Below are 21,779 nucleotides of genomic sequence, written 5' to 3'. Positions count from 1 at the left end.
CACGGATCCCCCCAAAAGCACAATCGACGAGTCGCGGTTTCCCCCCTGCTGCAGCTCGTCGCCGTGGCAACGTGTGACGCCAGGGGGACCAAAAAAAAAACCAAGGAAAATCGTACCGTTTCCCATTCCCCCCCCCCCCCCCCTTCTCCGGGCTCCGTACGAATTTCCCGGTTGCGCCTTTTTAAGTCTCTGCCTTCCTCGGAACGCTATTTATTTACAGCTATCTACAAGGACCTGTGAGAAGTGCAACCCACTTGTAAATTTCTTTTCAAAAAATACAAGTAAAACGAGGGATCTCTGTGAGGAACATTGGAATGAATGGGTTTATTGACGCGGCTGTGTTTATGTTTATAGTACGTTTGTGTCGGTGACTCACGCCGACGACGGCATCGAATGTGGAACAACAGCGCGCACACACGCAGCAGAGAAATAAATATAGGAAGGCGTCATTTGTAGCTCGGGACTTCCTGTTCCTGCCGATTGGTCCCCAACAAGAAGCGCAGAAAAAAGGACAGGAAGAGACAGCAGGGAGAGGAAGTCGGACGAGTTTATTGGCGTGGAATCGTGGATTACGGAAAGAAAAACGTATTTTTAAAAATATGTACTTGATTTGAAGATGCAGGCCGGTTGCACGCGGTTAAAATCAGTTCAACACTTTTAAATTATGTGCAACTGAAAATGAAGTACAGTTTCCCCTCGCTGTATCGCGGTTCACCTATTGCGGATTTAGCACATTGTGTATACTGTAATTTGTTTGTGGTGAAATAAATGCTTCCTAGCCAAAAACATTAAAGCATTAAAAAAAAAAAACGAAAACGTTTTGCAATTATTCATACGCCCTCTAGCTAGCTGGTACGGTGTGGCGCGACGTCAGGTGTGTACGCGCGTATCACTCACAGCGGCACAGTTAAATAGTCAAACACGATAAGGATAATTTAAACATTAAAAGAACGTCACTATCTGAATATTGGTATATTATATCATGAGTGTCGCCTCAGTGCACCGGTGGGAGGTTTGCTAATGCGCATATTAAAGCTACACACACCCCAAAACGGGAAGCAAACTAGCAGTTAGTTTGCTAGTTTCGCTTCGACATTGTGATTCAGTGTCATATTGTTATATATTGTTTTGTAAACATTTATTGATACAATTAAAAAAAAAAATCTTATTTGTTTTCCCTACTAATTACAGTGCCTTACTTTTCGTTGAATATCCCACCGCTAAACACGCTTGTCGTTGATGTGACCAATTTTTTTTTATTTAAATTTTTTTTTTTAATGAGTGAATATTTTAAAAGAAAAGGGGGGGGGGGGGGGGGGTTGGGAGGTAGTACATCTGAGAATGCCTGTTATCTAACAAGTAAAAAGTACATCTATGACAGGGTTTCCCAAACTGAGCGTTGTGGGCCCAAAATGGGTCACAGGTTCATTTTGATCAGTCAGGTGGTTTTATTATGTTACGGAAATGACGGGATAAGTTTGGGGACTCCTGCTCTGTTACGGTATCACAATGCAGACTTTTATAATAATGCAGACTTTAAAAGAGGACCTCACGTTGTGGTGCAAAAATATACAACACGTCAAAGGAAAGAAATGATCATTTCTTTAAGTGAAATGACAATTGGATGCAACAAATACAGTTATATATACGCATATATGCAAGCAGTGTATATATATTACAGTACATTGTGACATTTCCCTTCCCACCGGTGATGACGTTTTCACCAGTGGGTTACATTTTTTTCTCCTTTCCTGTTGATTCTGCTGCACACGTAAAGAGCTCTCAAAAGAGCTGTGCTTTTTTTTTTTAATGTTTTGTGTGTGTGTGTGTGTGTCAGTTTAGTGTCCTTATACAGACACATGGGCTGTTTTATTTTCTCACTGACATGAAATCAAACAAAAATGTTACTGTTTTAGGTCAATTGTCTTTAAAAAAAAACAAACAAAAAAAACAATTTAATTATTCAGGGCATTTTAAAAAATCTAAACAATTTTGGTCATCTAATAGACCTACAACTGGAAAAGTTTAGGCAGACAGTAAGGAAAAAAAAAAACAGCGTATGTGTCTTTTATATAGTGCATGTCAACTTCTGGTTTCAACTACGTGTATACATATTTATATATTATACACACACACACACACACACACATTGGTGATCAGCAGAACCGCAAACTCATTGTGCCGGTGACTGGAGAGCGAGCGGCGATGAAGGGGGACGTGATTGTTCCTCGGGACTGGTGACTAAAGAGTGGTGGGAAAAAAAAAAAAAAAAAAAAAAAACAGAAAAAAAAAGCTAAAAAAAAAAAAGGTAGAAAAAGGTAAAAAAGTATTGTGCTTTTTGTGTGCGATAAAGGTTGGCCTGTAGAATGTGTGCGTATGATGTGTGTTCATGCCGTAAAGTGCAATGTGTGTGTGTGTGTTGAGTGGACTATGATTGCATCGGTGGGTCATTTGAGTGCATGTGAGGTAATATAATCATAACAACAGCCCCTTTTACACTGCCTTCTATTGGCCGGTATGGACACGGAAATGGGAGTCCAAAGTCGACTCAGCAATTTTCTGTGTAAAATGCCGGGTCGTCTGTTGTGGGAATTTTAGCAGGATCTCTGTAAGAAAGAGGCAAGAGCCGTAAAAGAGGTGGGACGGCGCCTGTGTGTAAGCGTAGTCCTCAATGCCCGGGAAAAAGGGGTGTGAAGTTTAACACCCGACACCTCACTTCTCTTATGTCGAAAGCAATTGCAGATTTTCGAGAAATAATTATCTGACGGTGGGATGGCGTATCGTCGTGTGAAAGGCAGCACACAAGGTTCCGGCAATATCCCGCTTTTGCTGGGTTCTGTATAAACGTTTTGGGGGGATTTGTTTTCCCCTTCAGATGTAGTATCTGAGCCGTAAGAGAAGCATGGATGCCGTTAGAGTGTAAGGGTTCCGGGACAGGGAAGTTTAACACACGACACTCACTTATCCCGCCCTATTGTGTCGAAAGAAACTGTCCCTGTCCGACAACTACTTGATACCTCATACCAGACGCTGGCGCTGATGTCATCTAATGATCTAAAAGAAGATGCTGTTGCAGTAATATCCCACGTTTTGCCAGGTTCTGTGTAAAAGGCAAAGAGGACAAATGCTGGATTTCTGATGCGGCAATTTTGCGAGATCTCAGTATGAAAAAGACTCAAACAGTAACAACGCCCTTGTGTAAAGATGTTACACAATGCAGGGACAGGGGTGTGAAGTTGAACACTTACGTTTTGTTGGAAGCCCTGCTGTATCTCTGTGTGAAAGCACACACAGTTGCGACAATTTCCTATACCACTTTCGCTGGGTTCTGTGTAAAATGCTCGATCAGGTCTTCTGTTACGTATAATTTTACGTGTGATGTGAAATTTTAGCACTCACTCCTCTCATCCTGTTGTGTCGAAAGCAACGGTCGCTATCTGACAACTATTTTATACATTACAACAGATGCGCTGTGAAAGCATACGCTGCTGGGGCAGTATCCTTTTTTTTTTTTTTTTTTTTTTTAAATCCTATTTGGTGGGTTTCTGGGTACAAAGTAAAAGCAGACAAATGCCGAGTCTTCTGTTATGGCTCAGATGTTGCACATTTGTGGGATCTCTGTGTGAAATTAAATTACAACTATTTTATATTTCACACCAGACGCTCGCATTGATGTCATCTCACGACCTGAGGATGGGATGCCGTGTCGCGGTGTGAAAGTGGCCATTTTGCAGGGTGTCTGTGTAAACTAGACTAATGATATGTGGATGAGTGCGAGAGGAGGAAGTGACAAAAAAATTACAGATTCAGGTTGCACCAGCAAAATAAATATACATCCATCTTTTTTTGTCATACTTATGTGTGCTTGTTTTTCTTTTGTGTGTGTGTGTGTGTGTGTGTGTGTACGTGTTTTGACTTAAAGCATCCCAAAAAAAAAACCCTGGACATTCTTGACCTTCAAAACTCCCAAATTCCCTTTTGAGTCTCACCAGTTTGGCAATAATCATTCCCCTGAATCGTTCGTCTCGAGGAAAAAGCAAGCAAGGTGAGACGAGGCCGCTGGAGCGCTCCGGTTTCCCGATGTTCCGTAAATCCATCCCGCTTTCAGGAGAGTCTTAAAAGGATCGTTGCGTCGTGCGGCGTGTGCGTTTACCACTTTGGGTGATAAATGACTAGAGAACATTGTCGTAGTTTTGGGTTGTCTGTGAGTTGTTGTATGGGGAATGGGAATCTGGTTGTAAATGGCATTTATTTACATCCTTCTTGTGTGGCGTTCATTCTCTCCCACCTCACAGGAAAACCGAGTTCTTTTACATCTAGCTTGTCTACGCGATGGGTTTATGTGTTGGGCGGATTGGACGATCCCTTCGGACGCTCTGACCAGCGGTACGAAACTACCGCCGAGTCGTGATTGGGAGGAGGATGCGAATGACGGGAGATTCCTGTTTGAGTCGTGGTCGCGGTTTACATGACGCTGCACTTGCCCTTCAGTCTCTCGGCGCGCGACTGCTTCCCCGAGCGCTTGCCGTCGATGTTGAGGCTCATGTTGCGCTTCTTGTCCAGGTTGAGGAGCTCCTGGAAGAGCTCGGTGACGTTGTGGTTGGTCTTGGCCGACGTCTCCATAAAGGCGCACTTCCACTGGCTGGCCTGCGCCTCGCCGTCCTTGGTGTCCACCTCTCGCTGGGTCTCGTCGCTTTTGTTGCCGACCAGCATGATGGGGATGGCCTCCACGTTGCCCTTGATGGCCAGCACCTGAGGACCAGCACAGTTGGATCAGCGGCGGATCTGCTCCAGAATCAACACATCTCAACCCTCAGCGAGCGTCTACACTGCATTCAATTCGAGACCTTTTTTTTTCAGGTTTTAAAGAACTGCAAATTTGTCATGTGCTGAATTTCCAGCATTAACAGAAAAACACCGTAACAGGTCAAGTTGCATTTTGACACAGGATCCCTTTTTTGATAGCAGCTTCACAATTCTTACACCCATTGAAATTTTTGTTTGTTTTCATTGTTTCTGCTTGGAAGCTTCTGTTTGGATGGGAACTGATAAATCTTTTGCTTGAGGATGCGCCAACGGTTCTCAACAGGGTTGAAGTCAGAGGCGGATTGGAGTTTCTCTCCTTTAACGGCAGCCAATGAAGCGCAGGGATTCCTCGTAGCTTTTATTTCTACATTGATCATTTACAATCCAGCAGGATTTTTGTTTGTTTATAAAAATGTAACAAACATGGTGGTGTTTTTAGGATGTGTGGAGAAGATGAATCAAATATTTGTGAGTCAATTGAGTTAAGGGCTCGGTCACGGAATGAAGATTCGAATGAGTCGGCTCCACGAGATCGGAGAAACTTTCGCTATACGCACCTGTTGGTAGATGGGCTTGAGCTCCTCCAGCGACTGCTTGCTGGTGATGGAGTAGACCAGGATGAAGGCGTGTCCCTTGGAGATGGACAGGCGCTGCATGGCGGGGAACTGGTGGCTCCCGGTGGTGTCGGTGATCTGCAGCGTGCACACGCTCTTGTCGCAGCTGATCACCTGGCGGTACGTGTCCTCCACGGTGGGGATGTAGGTGTCGCGGAAGGTGCCCTTGACGAAGCGCAGCACCAGGGAGCTCTTCCCGACGCCGCCCGCCCCGAACACCACCACGCGGTAGTCGTTGCTCTGCTCCGGCATTCTGGCTCCGCCGCCTTTCGGGCTTCAGACACACTCACACCTGAGGACAGTCGCGGTGTTTTTGTTTTTGTTTTTTTGTTTTAAATCTGTGGTTCACATCTGTTCTTCCAACAAACTACCTAACTAACTAACACATCGAAAACAACCACTTCACTAAACAACCAACTAACAAACAAACCACCCAAACGAACTACCAACTCATTCAACTGACCGACCAATCAAACAAATCAACCAATACACAAGCTGACCATCCAACTAAGCAACTAACTAACCTCCACACATGCATCTTAACTCCCAAATGGTCTTTTCGGCTCAGTCGGCGGCGCCTTGGAAATGATGCGTCTGGAACATCCCCCTCCTCCCCCTCCTCCTCCTTTTCCCTCCTGCAGTGTTGTTGCTGCTTCATCAATAAGCGAAGGCCTGTGTGCTTCCCAACGGTGGACGGGGGGCTCGTCTGACTGTCTATCTGGATACCATCCTGCCCACATTTTTTTTTTTTTTACCCGCTTTCTTTTCCTCCCAGGAGTCAGCTCCGTGACGACGCCACCTCCAATCATCACCACTCCCCCCCCGCTCCCCCTCCACCGTTTTCATGCAGCTAAAATTAGACCTCCACACACACAGGTGACACACACGGCAGCCCAACTGTTTTTTGTTTTTTTTTCCCCCTCCCTTAGCAATCCACCCACTCCCATCCCATCCCACTTGAAAAGTGGAGCTCCTTTTAGTTAATTAATGCGACAAATGCATCTTGTGCGGCTGGTCTCCCATTTGGCACCATAACAAAAAAAAAAAACATCATTCTGCTCATCCATCCATCCTTCCTTCCGCCTCCTTATTTCCCAGCCGCCGAGGAAATGTCACCTTCTGCCGTGGCTACATATGCACATAATTTGCCCGGCGAGAGCCACTCGACACGGCGCGCATTAGCATCAACCACGAAAGACAATGGCCGCCCAGCAGATCAAGAGCGTGATTAAAACCACGCGCCGTGCGGAGCTATCCCGCTTTTAATCGGGGATATTGGAATGCGGCGGATGGAGACAGTATGCGAGCACGCCTATTTGAGGCGCCGCTGGCCAAACCGGATCAACAGATTCAGTCTCTCACACACACACACACAGACTCAAACAAACCTGAATGTGTGTGGCTGCAGCCTCTTTCCCAGCATGCCGTGGGAGGAATGTGCAATTTTTTTGCCCCCCTCATCGTGACTCACTACAGCCAGCGTTTTCGTTTTCGCCACCGTCACGCCGCCGCAATGCCGCGCTCACAAACACCAACACGACGCGCATGCACGGGCCGAGCAACAAAGCAACTAACGAGCAGACAAATGACTAAATAACAGGCCAACTAACCAAAACACACTACCCTATGAACAAATTCACCTATCAACTCCAAAGCTGACTAAACTATGTAACTAACAAGCTGTTGGAAAAATGTCTCTTTACTAAAATATATACAGTGTATAAATGAGATCCCTTATGAATGAACATTTTGACTGTTCAGCAATTGAACATCATCACGCCCGCTCGCTTTGGTGTTCTTGGACAGGCGACCTCTGCAAAAGGCATCGTGCAATATTTGCGACGTAAAACGGGACGCCATGTCTTGGGCAATGATCGACTCCTGTGAGCGCCTTCCACCGGGCTCCTTCCTTGTCATACGCAAAAAAGCAAAATGTAAAGCATTCCGCTCATGTTATCTGTATCTTAGTGGAAGTCTTAAGTTGCCATAGCAGATAGCTAGGTTGGCAACACTGACTTGACTGCTCCTCATGTTTGTTAGTGCAAGCAGTGCACATCAGCTTGAAACTACAGACGACACAAAACATAGCCCCAAATTCATGCTAGCGTCAATTTCTACTTTTTAACACTAACTCAAATCCTGACTTATTTAATGATAAATGATTTTTTCAAAATACATGTTAAATATTTAATATAGTTAATTTGAGTAAAAATAGGAACAAATGTATTAATTCTCATTATTTTTGTCATTATAATTCATCTTTTTTACAAATAAAAAACATTACATGTATTATTAGTTAATATTTTTATGCTACTACGCTATTTCCAGAAAATCAATAAATGAATTCTTTAATCAGGTAAATGGATTTTTTTTTAAATTAATAAATACATTTTAGCTCGTAACCAATTTTAAGGCAGAAATGGGCAAAATGAATGCAAAAAAATATCATAGGACTCTTCTGTAAATGCTCGGTGGGCCAGGTTAAAAAAATCAGCGGGCTGTAAGTGGCCCGCAGCCCGTACTTTGCGCAAACCATTGTGCGCGTGTGTGAATGTGCGTGTCTTACGCGAGATCCTAACACTGTGGTCTGGGCTTAGCCGCTAATCGCCGAGCTTAACCTCCACTGTCTGCATTGACCCAATTCCCAAGACTTCAAGTTTCCGCGCACCCTCCTGCAAGAAAGCGCTCGCAGGGCCCGACGCGCCCGGATGGCGATCCGCGAAAACAAACGGAACATGAAGCATCGCTATGTGACATTATGAACCTCACATTTTTGAATCGTTTGGATTTTTCATTTTTTCCATCTGAAGTGCCTGCTCACACATTATGTGTGAAATTAAACAACCAAGTCTTATCTTTTGTGATCTGCCTCTTTCTGAAAATGTGTTAGTGAGCGAGCCCGTCTGCACTTCTGCCCCTTTGCTACGTAACAGTGGGGCGAATTTACATTATAACCACCCCCGCAATCAGTAACTCCACCCATGACTTGGGAGCCAGGCTGGGCCAAGATCCAGAGCCAGCTCCTGGACTACACTATCTGAACATTTATTCATTTATTATATTATTTTTAACCCAATTGTTTTTGTTTTTCTACTCACAATTTTGCTTGTTTGTTTTCAAACTTCTTTTGGTTTTTTTTTACCCAAATTTGTTGTTACCCAATTTTTCAACCCAAATTTTTTTTTTGTCCTACAATTTTTTTTACCCCAACTATATGTTCCACCACCCCAACCTTTTTCAAACCATTTTTTTACCCAAATATTTGTAATTAACAACCCACATTTTTTTACCCAATTTTTTTTTTAACCATTTTCGTGCCCAAAATTATTTTGAACCCAAATAAGTTCACTTTTCTTGCAACTTGTTTTTTGTAGTTGCCATTTTTTGTTTGTAGTACACACATTTTTTTTAACCAAACTATATTCTTTAACCCAACTTTTTTAACCCAAATTTATTAACTACTTTTACCTCAACTTTTGATTATTTTTATGCAACTTTTCGTAGCTTCTGCAGACTAATTCACACCTCTGTTGAGTTATGGATTTCGCTGCATGCGCCACATACACAGGTCTGCACAGCAATTACTCGCGAATGTTTGCTTTTGGTGTCGGGGCTTGGTCCCTAACCTGTGCAAATAAGTTGAATAATTCTGTAAAAACTATCATTATGATCACAAAGCTCCTTATGTTTAGTATGTGTGTGACAGAGGCTGCCATCTTTGTCGAACTCTTGGTGTCTTCATCTTCCTCAGACGGTAAACATGAAGAGTCAGCATTTGACGTGACTGCATGTAAGTGTGCGGTGTAATTAGTGTGTAGCGTATGTATTAGCGCCGCGTATAAGCCTGACCCGGGCAAGCCGGAGCATCTCTCGCTAAGAAGCTGCTAATACCGCAGCTCACCATGATAAACAGCCGCATTGGATCACCCCCGTCGCTAATACGGTGCAACTATCCGTGTTTCACAGGTTTTTCTTTTTCCCCTCACTGCCTTGCATCCACAAAGAATTCCGTTTCACTTTTTACACATTTTATGTTACAGCAGGGGTGGGCAAAGTATGGCCTGTGGGCCACATGCATCCCACCAATCACCTAGATCAGGGGTGTTAAAGTCCTTTTTGTCACGTTCCACATCGTAGTTATGACTTGCCTCGGAGGGCCGTTTTGACTGTGAACCCATATGAAGGAATTATCACCTCATATAATTAGATATACACAACAAAGTGTGAAATCAGAAGCCTCTAAAAACATGTTTTTAACTTCTACATTTCTTTTCAAAGCGGGATTGGAAACAAAAAATGCTTGCAATAGCGCAACATTATTACATTGGAACACTATTAGCAATTTTGATTTGCTTTTGCGGGCCAAATAAAATGAGTTGGTGGGCCGGATCTGGCCCCCGGGCCACCAGTTTGACACCAGCGAGCTACATTATCAAGAGTCCTAAAATATTTAGTTTAGTTTAGTGTAAAGTTGGTACATTTTAATGTATTTAATTAATTTATCTAATTAAATTGGTTAATTGACTTAATTCAATTCATCATAAATAACTTAAACTACATATAATAAATGTACTTTTGTTAGTTGCCTTATAATAAAAAAAAACACAGAGTAAAATCATTTTACATAGACATTTAACTTTAATTTATATTGCTGTGTAATAAAATTGTAAAAAAAGTTAGTAAAATAAAAAATTTGACATTATAAAATAAATATTGCTAAATTTACATGCAATTTTGTAGAATAATTTTATTAACTAATGACATAAACATTGTACGTACTGTTTATGTCATTGTATATTTTTTGTTAATTACAATCAATTAATTGTTAATAATGCAATTTAAAAATGAGCATGACTCATTTGATTATTGAATTCAATTATTTTACCTACACATTTGAGCTTCTTTTTTTTTTTGGTGGCTCGTGTGTTTAAAAGTAAATACATTTGCAAAAATCACCCCAAAATATCCATCCATCCATTTTCTGAGCCGCTTCTCGTCACGAGGGTCGCGGGCGTGCTGGAGCCCATCCCAGCTATATTCGGGCGGGAGGCGGGGTACACCCTGAACCGGTCGCCAGCCAATCGCAGGGCACAGAGAAACAAACACCCATTCGCACTCACATTCACACCTACGGGCAATTTAGAGTCTTCAATTAACCTCGCATGCATGTTTTTGGGATGTGGGAGGAAACCGGAACACCCGGAGAAAACCCACGCAGGCACGGGGAGAACATGCAAACTCCACACAGGCGGGGCTGGGATTTGAACCCCGGTCCTCAGAACTGTGAAGATGATGTGCTAACCACTCCCCTACCGTGCCGCCACCCCAAAATATATATTAATGAATTAAATAATTATATTATATTAGCAATATTTTCCAAATGAACTATTTATTTTTAGGATGTAGCCACGTGACGCAGCCGCCCACAGTGGCAGATGGGATGCGAAGCCAACCGCTTGGATCCACGCAGCCGCGTTCTCTCTTCTCGCTAATTCCGTTCAAGCCGCGGCCCAATACTACGCAGATGGCAAACAAAGATGGGGAATCCTGCTCTGGATGGCGCGTGATCCAACCGGGATGAAGGCCATGTCGTGGGTGCAAAAAAAAAAAAAAATAATAATAATAATAATAATAATAATAATTCTCAAAGACATCAACAGGAACACGACACTCTCCCTGGTGTGTTCGACAATAGTAGCATCCGGACAGACAGACAGAGGAAAAAAAATATATATGTAAATATTTTACCATACTGGAAAGAAAGTATAAACATTTTCATTGCAAGCTTAACATTGAGCTAAAACTTCACCAAAGGTCAAACTAGCAACTTTACATCACAATGAATTGGGACGCCATTCACATAAATGTTGTCTCGCAGTATCACAAAAACTAACCTTCATCGGTGGGTAGGTAAAGGAATCGTTTTAGAGCATTCGGTTCCATTCATTGCTCCTTGACTTGCCGTCAAATTTTACTTTCATTTTCAAAATTCACCGGTGTCATGTGAAGTTACTTTTCGTGCTAAAATGCTGAATTCTGGTGCGTACCCTTCAAAATAAAAGGCTACAGGCTGAAATCAGGAAGTCCAGGTAAACCATTTGATGTGATAAAACAGTATTAAATAATTACTTTTAAAAATGCTATATTTCACTTTTAGCTTAAACATTAATTAATGAATATTAAATCAATTGGGTTAGTTCCACACACATTGCCTTTGAGTGCATAGGTTTGCTATTGATAGTGGTTATAAAGAACCCCGAGTCAAATGTTCATTTTAGTCTATGCTGCGGGCTGCTAGGAAAATGGATGTTCATAATTTGGACACACTTGTTTTTAAACCATGCAAACGTCTTTGACCCAGCCCTCTAAAAGAATCGAGAATTGTCGGGAACAGGAATGGAAATAAGGAACTGGAATCGGGACCAGAATCGGTCAAATTTCAAACGATGCCCAACCCTAGTCCACCAAAGAGGAAGCTTCCTGTGGTCAGTCAGAGGAGACCAAGAGAGACTTAACGTGTGTGGCGACAAACAGGTGAGGAGGACAAAGACAAGTGTCAAGCACGTTGGTGGGCGTTTCTTGGTGTGGGGCTGCAGATATAGTTCGTTCTGCTTGTGAAATTATTGCATTGGCTCCCCGTGTGTTTCACCATCAATTGTGTCTTAACAGTCTTGGGCCATCACATCTATCTGATATGCTTTTATCATATCAAACCCTCGCGGGTCCTGAAGTCCTATTCCAAAAATTTGAACAAAAGCCTACGGTGAGGCTGCATTCAGGGGCATCAGGAATGCAGAATGGTTGATGCTTTTAAAACTGCCAGCCTTAGCTGCCAGTTAACATGGATATTTGACTTCGAAAGCCGTCAATGGCAGCGAATGTGTTAAAATGAGGCTCAAGACTTAACTGTTTGGTTTTAGCTTTTAACTGATTTTGTATTATTTACTGTATTTATTTACAGTATGCATATTTCCTGCTACTTTAATTGGGGTTTTATCTCTGCGAAGCACTTTGGGTTGGATTTCTTTATGCATGAAATGTGCTATATAGATAAAATTTTCTGGATTGAGAGAACCACAAATGCAAACACAAAGCAGAGCAGGATCTCTTCCCTTGGAAAACTAAGGTGATGGATTGTGGGGCATCCTGAAATGGAAGCTGGAGGAGCACAAGGTCTCGAACGTGCCATTTCTAAAGTTTTAGGACTCCAGCGAACTACAGTGAGAGCCATTACCCTCAAAAGGAGAAAACGTGGAACAGTTGTGAACCTTTCCAGGAGTGACCGGCCAACAAAAATTACCCCAAGAGCATAGCGAGGATTCATCCGGGTCACAAAGGAACCACCCTAGCCCCCACCACTATTAGCTTCAGGGAAAGTTACAGGGCAACAAGAATTCGCTGTCGGCGATTAGCTTCAGGAATGCCCGACAGATGGTTGCCAGTCCGCGAAATATATGTACTTCTATGAACCAGCCGTGGCGGGAAAAATGTTGGGAACCACTGATCTCAAGAACTGTAGGCCTCCCTTTCATCAGTTAAATTCAGAGACTCAAACATTGGAAAGAGACTGGGCAAAAATGGCGTCCATGGCAGAGTTGCAAAGCGAAAACGGCTGCTGACCAAAAATAACATAAAAGCTCGTCTTACTTTTACATAAATAATATCTGAATGATGCCCAAGACCTTTGGGAGAGTATTCTATGGATTGACAATATCTATCGATCTCTCTCTCTCTCTCTCTATATATATATATATATAAATATATAGCGAAAATCATTTTTATAACTCTGAAAAGGGTGGCAACAAATTTACAAAAATCAATATGGAAAGTATTCACGCCGGTTTAGTTTTTGTGAAAACCGTTTTTTTTAAACTCTTAAAAGACTGGCCAAAAATTAACCAAAAAATTGATAATGATGTGAAACGCGGCATTTCATTAAATGCAATACCTCTTGCTATTAAAAAAAAAAACCAAAAAAAACGCAGGCTTACCCAGATAGGAGGATTAATAACCACCCCTACCATCACCACCACCAACATAGTCACCATCACCGGAGCGGCTTCATGCGTCACGATGACAAAGGAAGGAAGGAAGGAAGACCGCAAAAAAGCAGGATGGAAGGAAGGATGCAAAGGGCGCCATTACAGCGCTCATTCATAAATACCGGGGAGCGCCATCTCACAGCGACAACCTTATTTTTGCATAGTTAACCCCCCCCCCACCGCCCCGCCATCCTTCTCCAACGCCTTCCCTCAAAGAAATTCAAGATTATCCCCCCCGCATGCATACCGCTCAAACATGGCTCCACATGACACATGTAACACAACTGTGTGTGTGCGTGTGACAGAGATGGTCGTACCTGCGTGCACGTCTCCTCCTCGTCGTCGTCGTCACAAGCAGCAAAGATAGCAACAACAAAAAAAACAAAACAGAAAAACCTTGAGTCAGATGGTTAAAGAAAAAAAAAAGATAAAAAGAAAATAGACAGAGAGAGATTGTCTTTTTTTTTTTTTTTAAAGCATCGTGAACTCGCTTTCACGTCGAGCTCATCGTCGTCCGGGTTTCCGCCACGGTAGACTCGGCCCCTCCCTCTCTCGCTCTCTCACTCCATCTCATCCTCCTCCTCCTTTCCGTCTCTCTCTTTTTGCCCCTCCTCCTTTCCCTTGCTTTCCGCTCCCTTCCTTTGCTGTGCTTTTAGCCCTGATAAATACCTCAATAAAGTACTTTACTGTATGTATGGCTACCAAAAATTCAATAATGGTTCTTATCTCATGTCATCTTTCCCAACTGAATTCATTGCAAACGTCATTAATTTTTTCCGGCGCCGCAAAAAAACAAAATGTTCGTGTATTTTTTAATAATAAAAATAGCACTCTACAATATTGTCGGTAGCCCGTCTATGGTGCTTTGCATTGTGTGTTAGCATTAATTCCCCATATCTCGTTGGCAACTTGATGGCCAATCGCCGGTTGCGGAGACGTTTCCCTGAAGTCTCCTGGAGACCAGGCGGGCCGCCAGCGAGTCGAAATACTCACTATTTAGAAAAACCTTAACGTCACTTAATGCCACAAAACTGTAATCACTCGTCACCAAAATGTATCTGGACATCTCTACTTATGGTCACTTAAATATCTGACAATATCAAAACGATTGCCACAATATTTCGGATTTTATGGCCATTTTAAAGCATGCACAAATGAGGTAAAAATGTTTTATTTTATTTTTTTTTACAAAAATCAGAATACTTCCAATAGTTAATGAAAACTGTCTGAAAAAGCTGGAAGAATTAATAATTTTAAAACAATTTTCAAGTTTGTAAAGCATAAGAAAAATATATACAAAAATCGGTGAAAAAAAGTTTTATAGTAACAAACAGCAATAAGAAAAAGATAGAATGTTTTGGATTTTTTTTTTTTTTTTTTTTTTTGCTAAGGGGGCAAAGCCAAAAGACGAGTTGAAACTGGAAAGGGTAACTGTCCCTATTCATGCTGTCCAATGCATACTAATCTTTGTGGACCATGACACGTGAGCTGGACAGTTTTTCGAATGGTTGCCAGTCCTTTTACCACTTCCGGTTTGTTTAGCGCTGAATCAGCACCGCAGACAGCGACCTCAGAAAGTGTCTCAGCACCGTGGAGAGCGGGAGGAAGGACCCCCATTATTGCATGTGGAACAGGAACACAAGCCAAAGTTGTGCGCTGGTGGTTTGCTCTGTAGCTTGTCAACACAAAATTACATTATTGTCATTGGATATTAGATTGAATAAAGCGCCACTATTGGTCCTATTTGAAAAACCACAACCGATTTTTAGGGATGACTCACCATAGTAGACAGCCAATGCTTTGCCACCCCCTATCGCTAGTCAGCGGAACTACACGAAATAAACCTTTTTACAAGAAAATGACCAAAATATTTAATTTTTAACGTCCCGTATTCCCCAAATCGCCCTAAAATTTTAGTTAAAATAGATTTCCTTTATGTTCAATGTAACGCCTTCTTAAATTGTTTCCTCGATGAACTCTTTGAGAAGGAGACATTCAAATACACTTCAAATCATTTTTACAAGTCACCAGCAAAAAAATATATAAAAATAACGTGAAAGAAATGCTTCTATAAGCTATAAAAAAAAAATAGGGGCAAACATTTTTAAAAGTCTTCTTTGGTTCAAAAATAGTCTGGAAATAATAAAAAAAATACTGAATTAAGAAACATCTACACACACACAGACATATATATGTATATATACATACATATACAGCAAGGGGATATAGTACAGGAGCCTATGCCCATTTAGTGTTAAAGAGTAAACACAGGCACATGCTTGTGTCTGCGTGCGTGACCTGGGTCCACCATTTCCGGCACATTCTCTGCAGTGCGCCTGACACATAAAAAGTGCATCCCATTGAAGGCCTCTCGAGCGTGAACACAGCAAAACACAAATTAACGTCCGGGCAGTTGGGCCGACTCAAGGGCCATAAACGTGCTCTCAAGGCATAGAGAGGGGGATGCTTCTAAGGGCTAGTTTTTAAAAATGGTAGGGGGGGGACAAAAAAAAAAGTATGAAAAAAAAAAAAAAAGGTAAAAATTAAATTTTAAGGGAAAAAAAGCTATTGAATGCAACAAATATTTCAAAAATACCGATATGGTCTCGTGAAAATGATATGAGTGGAACTAGCCAAGGTGAAAGGAAACAGCAAAAGTCATTCATTTAGAGTAAATTTTCATGAAATTGAATTTTGTGTGCGAAAGACAACCAAGGTTTGTTGGTTTCATTCTTTCAAAACAGCCATTTTGTGCACAGATGAAATGTATACCCGTTTTGAATTTGAAATAAACCCGATTTTATTTTTTTCCAGTTGCAAAGGGGTCTGTGATTGCACATATGAACCTTGAGGAACAGCTAATGTTAGCCTCCGTGTACATTTTTGTCACCAGGGGCAAACAAAATGCAAAAAAGTGAGAAAGTTGTGAGATTCGATCACAGTTCCAGTTTATTGCGTCTTCACGATCAGATGACATTATGGGGAAAACATTTTTAAAAAGCTCCTTAATTATGCGAGCCATGCTTTTAAGATGAACGCAAATTGTGCCATCATTTGTATCATAGCTTTTGGTTTCCAGACTGAAATGGCTCAGTCATGCAGAACATCTTCCGGGAGTGCTCAAGCCCAGTTGATTGTTTACCACATTGTCACATTCTGTGCTGATTGTACCCACGGTAGTATTGTTTTAAGGCTTTTTTTTCCCCTTTGACAAACAAAAACACACACTCTCTCTCTCTCTCTCACACACACACACACACACTCACACACACTCACACACACACACACACACACACACACACACAGTTCCCATGTTCCTCACTGGTCCTTGTGGTTGAGAGCCCGATTAACAGCTGAAGACAAAAGAGAGGGGGAAAAAAAGTATTTTACATATAGATATAATTTTTTAAAAGACAAAAAAAAAAAAAAAAGTGGTAACTCAAACCAGTAAATGAGTCAAGAAGTAGGCGCAGTGTGCTGCATTGCATGCAACCAGATAGAAAAAAGATGTACATTTATTGAAATTGTCGTTTTTTAAATTTTATTTAAAATGTGAAATTTATTGTAAGTCATTCAATAAGAGTTTGTTTAAATTTAACAGCAACCCCGCCCACCGAAATAAAAATGAAGATTAGCGTTTTCGTCATCGCGTGTGAGCCAAGTGTAATGACTTAAAACAGAAAGGTAATACTAATGACTCCACATGGCCTTGGAGCTGCCGCACTGCAACCTTCGAGGTGCCACTGCGTATGGACGACATGTACTTCTGCATGGCAAAAACAAAACTGGTAAACAAACCAAGCTATGTCATTTGACCAAAACAGGGTAAATGGATTGAATGACGATTTTAGCTCTCTCTACCGCCGTGTTTGAATGTGTGTAGTGTCAGTTGAAAAGATGACGTTACGTGATGAAAACTGCTTGGATGGGAGAATTTCCATTTCAACATGGTGGTGGAAATTCAGACGTAGTTGACGTCATCACAGAGGGACTGGCTAATTATTGACTTCTGTTGCTCGGATTAATGGCACAGACAGTTTAAAAAAAAAAAAAAAAAAAAAGATAACACACTTATCGAGCTGACATTAGCAACCAGACTAGCCATTATGTATTGCGTGGAGCAAGGTCAAAGACCACACTCCCCACCCATTACAAGCCAAACTGGTAAGAGCGTATCTTGCGATCGTCTCTGAACAACTATGTACGACATACACTGACCAACGCTGGATTTCTTATTTTTTGACATAAATTGAAAATAATCCTACACCTGTTGGGGTATGTGCAGGGGCGCAACCCCAAACGTTTTTTTCCCCGTCCTTTTCCTGTTCAGGTTAGCGGTAGTCAATCACTTTATAGGTGGAAGTACCCTGGTGCAAACACTGTAGAGGTCCATTAAGAAGCATGAATGAGCTTGTGAGATGATGCTTGCCGAGGTACGCATGCAGGAGAGAAGGCTGCTGCTGCTGCTGCATGCACCGGCATGCCGTATATATACAGTAAAATGTGGTGGTACTTGCATGTAGACTGTTGGTATCTCACCCTCCTGCGTGACGCTCTCCGACACGCTCTTGGCCTTGGCGCTCAGGTCGCTCACCACGCCGTCCATAGTGGCCTGGTGTTTCAGGAAGAAGGGCCGGATGACGCGCTTGTACAGGATGTCGGAGCCGTTCCACGTCACAGGAGCCATGCACCAGATGAGGAAGACGCACTGCGGGGAGACGCCGTTCATCGGGAAGCGTCAGTTCAACAGTCAAGATGGCGTATTCGCACTCCTGTAAAGCCTCTGCAGTATGCGTTATGATAACCACAAAGGAACTACGAGAGGAAGGTTAAAAGTTACGAAGAAAAAAGTTATTTTATTTCAGTCGTACTCTACACCTGTATGACAGTTAATGTTAACAAGCGCTACAAAACATTTGGAGGATGCATGGTTTTACTTGAATGTAGACTTATTTAGTACTATTATACAGCAGTTAACCTGTTTTGACCGTTGGGAAGGTTGAAATGATAATCCCATTGCATGCATTGCCCACAAGAGGCTGCTGAACACACACGCAGACAGATGTACCTTCCCTGCGTAGTAAAAGGGGAACCAGAAGAGGAAGATGTCGGAGAAGGCCTCGAAGATGCTGAAGAGTCCGTACACCACCCAGTAGGTGAGCCACTGCGTGTCGTCCTCCTTCACTGTGCTCTCGATGGCTTTAATACTTCAAAAGAGAACAACTTCAAGTCATCCCCTACACAAATCACTGGCAGCACAAAGGCCAGTAGTTGGACAAATGCATTTTCATCAGGTTCACACAAAAATAGTGATCATTCTAAATGTACTTGACAATATTTATTATAAACAGCGTATTTTCGCAAATAGCGGCTGAAGGTGTTTATCGACTCAAGCATCTATTATTAGAGGTAATGCCTGTATATGGTAATTACGTATTTTTATCAGCATCTCCACAAATAACGATAAATCCCAAAATGATACAGGACAATATTTGTAATACCGTATTTTCCCAAATAGAGGCTGGGGAGGTACTTTTACTGATCTACTGCAGAGTACGAGACGTCCATTTCCAGGGCTAAGGTCTGTTATTGTACAGACGCATTTTTAGCACACAATATATAAAGTCAAAGCACATATTAATCAGTTTCTCCACAATTAATGTATACTGATGAGTCAAATCATTTGGACAATTAATGGGGCACGGAGTCTATTACGGTGGCTATTTCACAAAAATGTGTATATTTGGAAAAAACAGGCTACACAGAAGAGAAATACACATTTTACGAAGGCGGAAAAAAACCACTGCACAAAACAATTAGAAAAAAAATACAAACGTGTTAGAGGGAAAAAGACCAAAGTTTGAAAAATAACTAATATTAGAAAAGAATACTGAAATATGTTAACAAATTACTAAAATATTAGATAAAAATACAAAATATCACAACAACAAAACAATTGAAAATTAACTTCGAGGAACTATCAGTATCCCAGGTGGCAACTAAAACTGTTGAAAACGGACAATTAATTGAGGTTGGGATTAATTGGGTGTGTGCAATCTTATAAAATGGCTATTTGAGGGAATGCGATGTCACCGCGAAGCTGATACGTACGAGAAATAGGCCGGATAGACGAAGCCAATGAGGTTGCAGAGCAACGAGGCGCCGTACCCGAAGAGGAGATAAACTCCGATGAAACCCAACGCACCTGCAAAGGGGAAAAGCACAGCAGACAAGTTTTGCACAGGAAGTGAGGGGGCGGGGAATGTTAGTCGGAAATTTGAATGACACGCCGACGTGTCACCAGCAGGATGTTAGCAGCGGGATTAGGAGGAGCGCAAACAGTGTCCTCAAACTTTTTTAGCGGCGCTAACCTGAAACATGAATCGCATTGCCTGCAAAATGTAAATATTTGACTTGCAGATATTACACAAAACGGGGATGCTGAAGGGGATGGAACACAAAGTGGTGGCGCAGAACGGTACCATGTGATGTCGTTGCATCTCATTTGGGTTAGGAATAATAGCCAGCTGCCTCCACCTGAAGCCTGAACAGGAAGAACCGGTTCAAGACCCCAAGGAGACGGATCCTGACAGCGCACGTGATGTTCCGTAGCGAAAACATTTGCATATGCAAAACCAAAGCAACAGGAAATGATGTGAAAATGTATTAAGGCGAAAACCACGTACAAATGGATTTGAAAAAAAATATTAGATGAAAAATCAATTGAAAACAATAGATGAAAGAAATGGACAACTATTAGAAAAGCATTGAAAAGATCAGAAAATAAATTACAATTAAAAAATATTTGAATACAAAAAGGATACAAAAATTTGAAATTATTAAAATTTATTCCCAAAATAAATAAATAAAAACGGTTGACAAAAAAAAGATCAAAACACTTTAAAAAATATATTAAAACAATTGGATAAATGTATATATTAGAAAAATACATTAAGTATTAGAATAAAAATACAAACATAGATGGAAAAATATTTCAAAAAAAAAAAAATACTAGCACATGATACAAATTACCTAAAATAAAATATGACAAATGGTAGGAAAAATTATAAATTGTACAAAAAAACATTACAAAAAACAAACATTGAAAAATAAAATTGACAAAAAGAAAAACAAATATTACACGACAAATACAAATAAATGAGCAATTTTTGAGCATATCAAATTAGCAATGGAACATATTTTGGAGTGCTGTTGCGTTCATATGAGAGTTAAATGGTATATAATAGCAATATAGACACTTTATAGTCTACAAAATTCCTTTGTCCACACCAGTTATGCAGCAAATTTGGTCTCCAACAGCGCCTCTGATGTCACACCAAGACATGGCGGCGTATTGATTTTGGTGATGAAAAAAAAAAAAGGGCGTTCCAAAGGTAATTAATTAAAAATTGCTCCAAGACGGATTGACCATTTTTGACCATTTTCTTGAGCAAAAAATAGATAGAGAACTTATTGGCCATCTAGTCACCACTGTACTGTATTTTGTGTGCAGGTCACAATGGCTATGAACGGATATTGTATATAACTGACTGTAAAAAAAAACATTTTTTTTCTTTTGTACTTACTTCTTTTGTACATTTCAGTCTGTATATTTGGAGTTCAATCAGTACTTCTACTTTTTTTTTTACATTTAATAAGTATCTGCACTTCTACTTATGTGCAGATTTGTGCGTACAATACTTTTCGCACCCGTGTATTTAAGTAGAGGAAGGAGAAGCGAAAAGTCGCAGAAAACTCCAGAACGTCCAAATGTGCGTTCAGTGACGTCATCGCGGCTAGCTCATGAACCGCAACTTGCTAGCTTGATGTCGATGAAGTCGCCTTTATATTAAACGTCACCGTCAGACGTGTTTGTTTTCTTTGTCTTTCATGACTATAAAGCGGGCAGGTCGGGTGCCAGCGAGCGTTACGGACGTACCCAAGACGATATATTCTCTCTTGGTTCCCGTTATTTGCTCCAGCGTCGCCAGCCGCTCGGTGACGAAGTTCTTCTCATGGAGGAGAGTTACAAAACGCTCCTTGAACGGACTCATTCTCGGGGGCTGGAAAGCGACGAAAAACAAGCAACAAGCGGGGGGAGGGTGACAAATGACACAAAAAACGGTTACTGCTGTGTGGGGGCTCGGTGTCAAGCAGCCGGTTGTTGTTTTACTGACCTTGAAAGGAAAATAAGCCTCTCCAAAAGAGACTTTTTAGCACTGTAATGTAGCAGCGGTGCGGTCGGTTGGGGCGACCAATAAAGGGGCTTGTGACTCAGGGGGAGGAGCTTGAGTGAGGCTCTCTGACCAATTGGAGA

The 21,779-nt window shown here is 41.5% G+C and overlaps 2 protein-coding genes across 3 annotated transcripts; both read right to left on the bottom strand.

Moving 5' to 3' along the window:
* Positions 1–4: 4 nt before the first annotated feature.
* On the bottom strand, positions 5–16,252 carry diras1b (DIRAS family, GTP-binding RAS-like 1b). The gene is made up of 3 exons (XM_061795071.1): positions 13,780–16,252; positions 5,364–5,712; positions 5–4,752 (listed from the first exon to the last, which is right to left on the bottom strand). Exons 2-3 carry the CDS (start codon positions 5,670–5,672, stop codon positions 4,465–4,467), a joined length of 597 nt encoding a protein of 198 aa, XP_061651055.1. The 5' UTR covers positions 5,673–5,712; positions 13,780–16,252; the 3' UTR covers positions 5–4,464.
* A 133-nt stretch (positions 16,253–16,385) lies between these two features.
* On the bottom strand, positions 16,386–21,779 carry LOC133487860 (receptor expression-enhancing protein 6-like). 2 transcript variants are annotated; one of them, XM_061795073.1, is made up of 6 exons: positions 21,640–21,779; positions 21,402–21,525; positions 19,574–19,667; positions 18,531–18,669; positions 17,980–18,170; positions 16,386–16,815 (listed from the first exon to the last, which is right to left on the bottom strand). In XM_061795073.1, the coding sequence occupies exons 2-6, from the start codon at positions 21,514–21,516 to the stop codon at positions 16,809–16,811; spliced, it is 546 nt and encodes a 181-aa protein (XP_061651057.1). In that variant the 5' UTR covers positions 21,517–21,525; positions 21,640–21,779; the 3' UTR covers positions 16,386–16,808. The 2 variants fall into 2 exon arrangements, with proteins under 2 accessions (XP_061651057.1, XP_061651056.1); XM_061795072.1 differs by having other exon boundaries at positions 18,002–18,170; positions 21,640–21,778.

The sequence above is a fragment of the Phyllopteryx taeniolatus genome, chromosome 13, assembly GCF_024500385.1.
Source record: "Phyllopteryx taeniolatus isolate TA_2022b chromosome 13, UOR_Ptae_1.2, whole genome shotgun sequence".
Taxonomy (NCBI): domain Eukaryota; kingdom Metazoa; phylum Chordata; class Actinopteri; order Syngnathiformes; family Syngnathidae; genus Phyllopteryx; species Phyllopteryx taeniolatus.
This window is presented reverse-complemented; position numbering and strand designations above follow the sequence as displayed.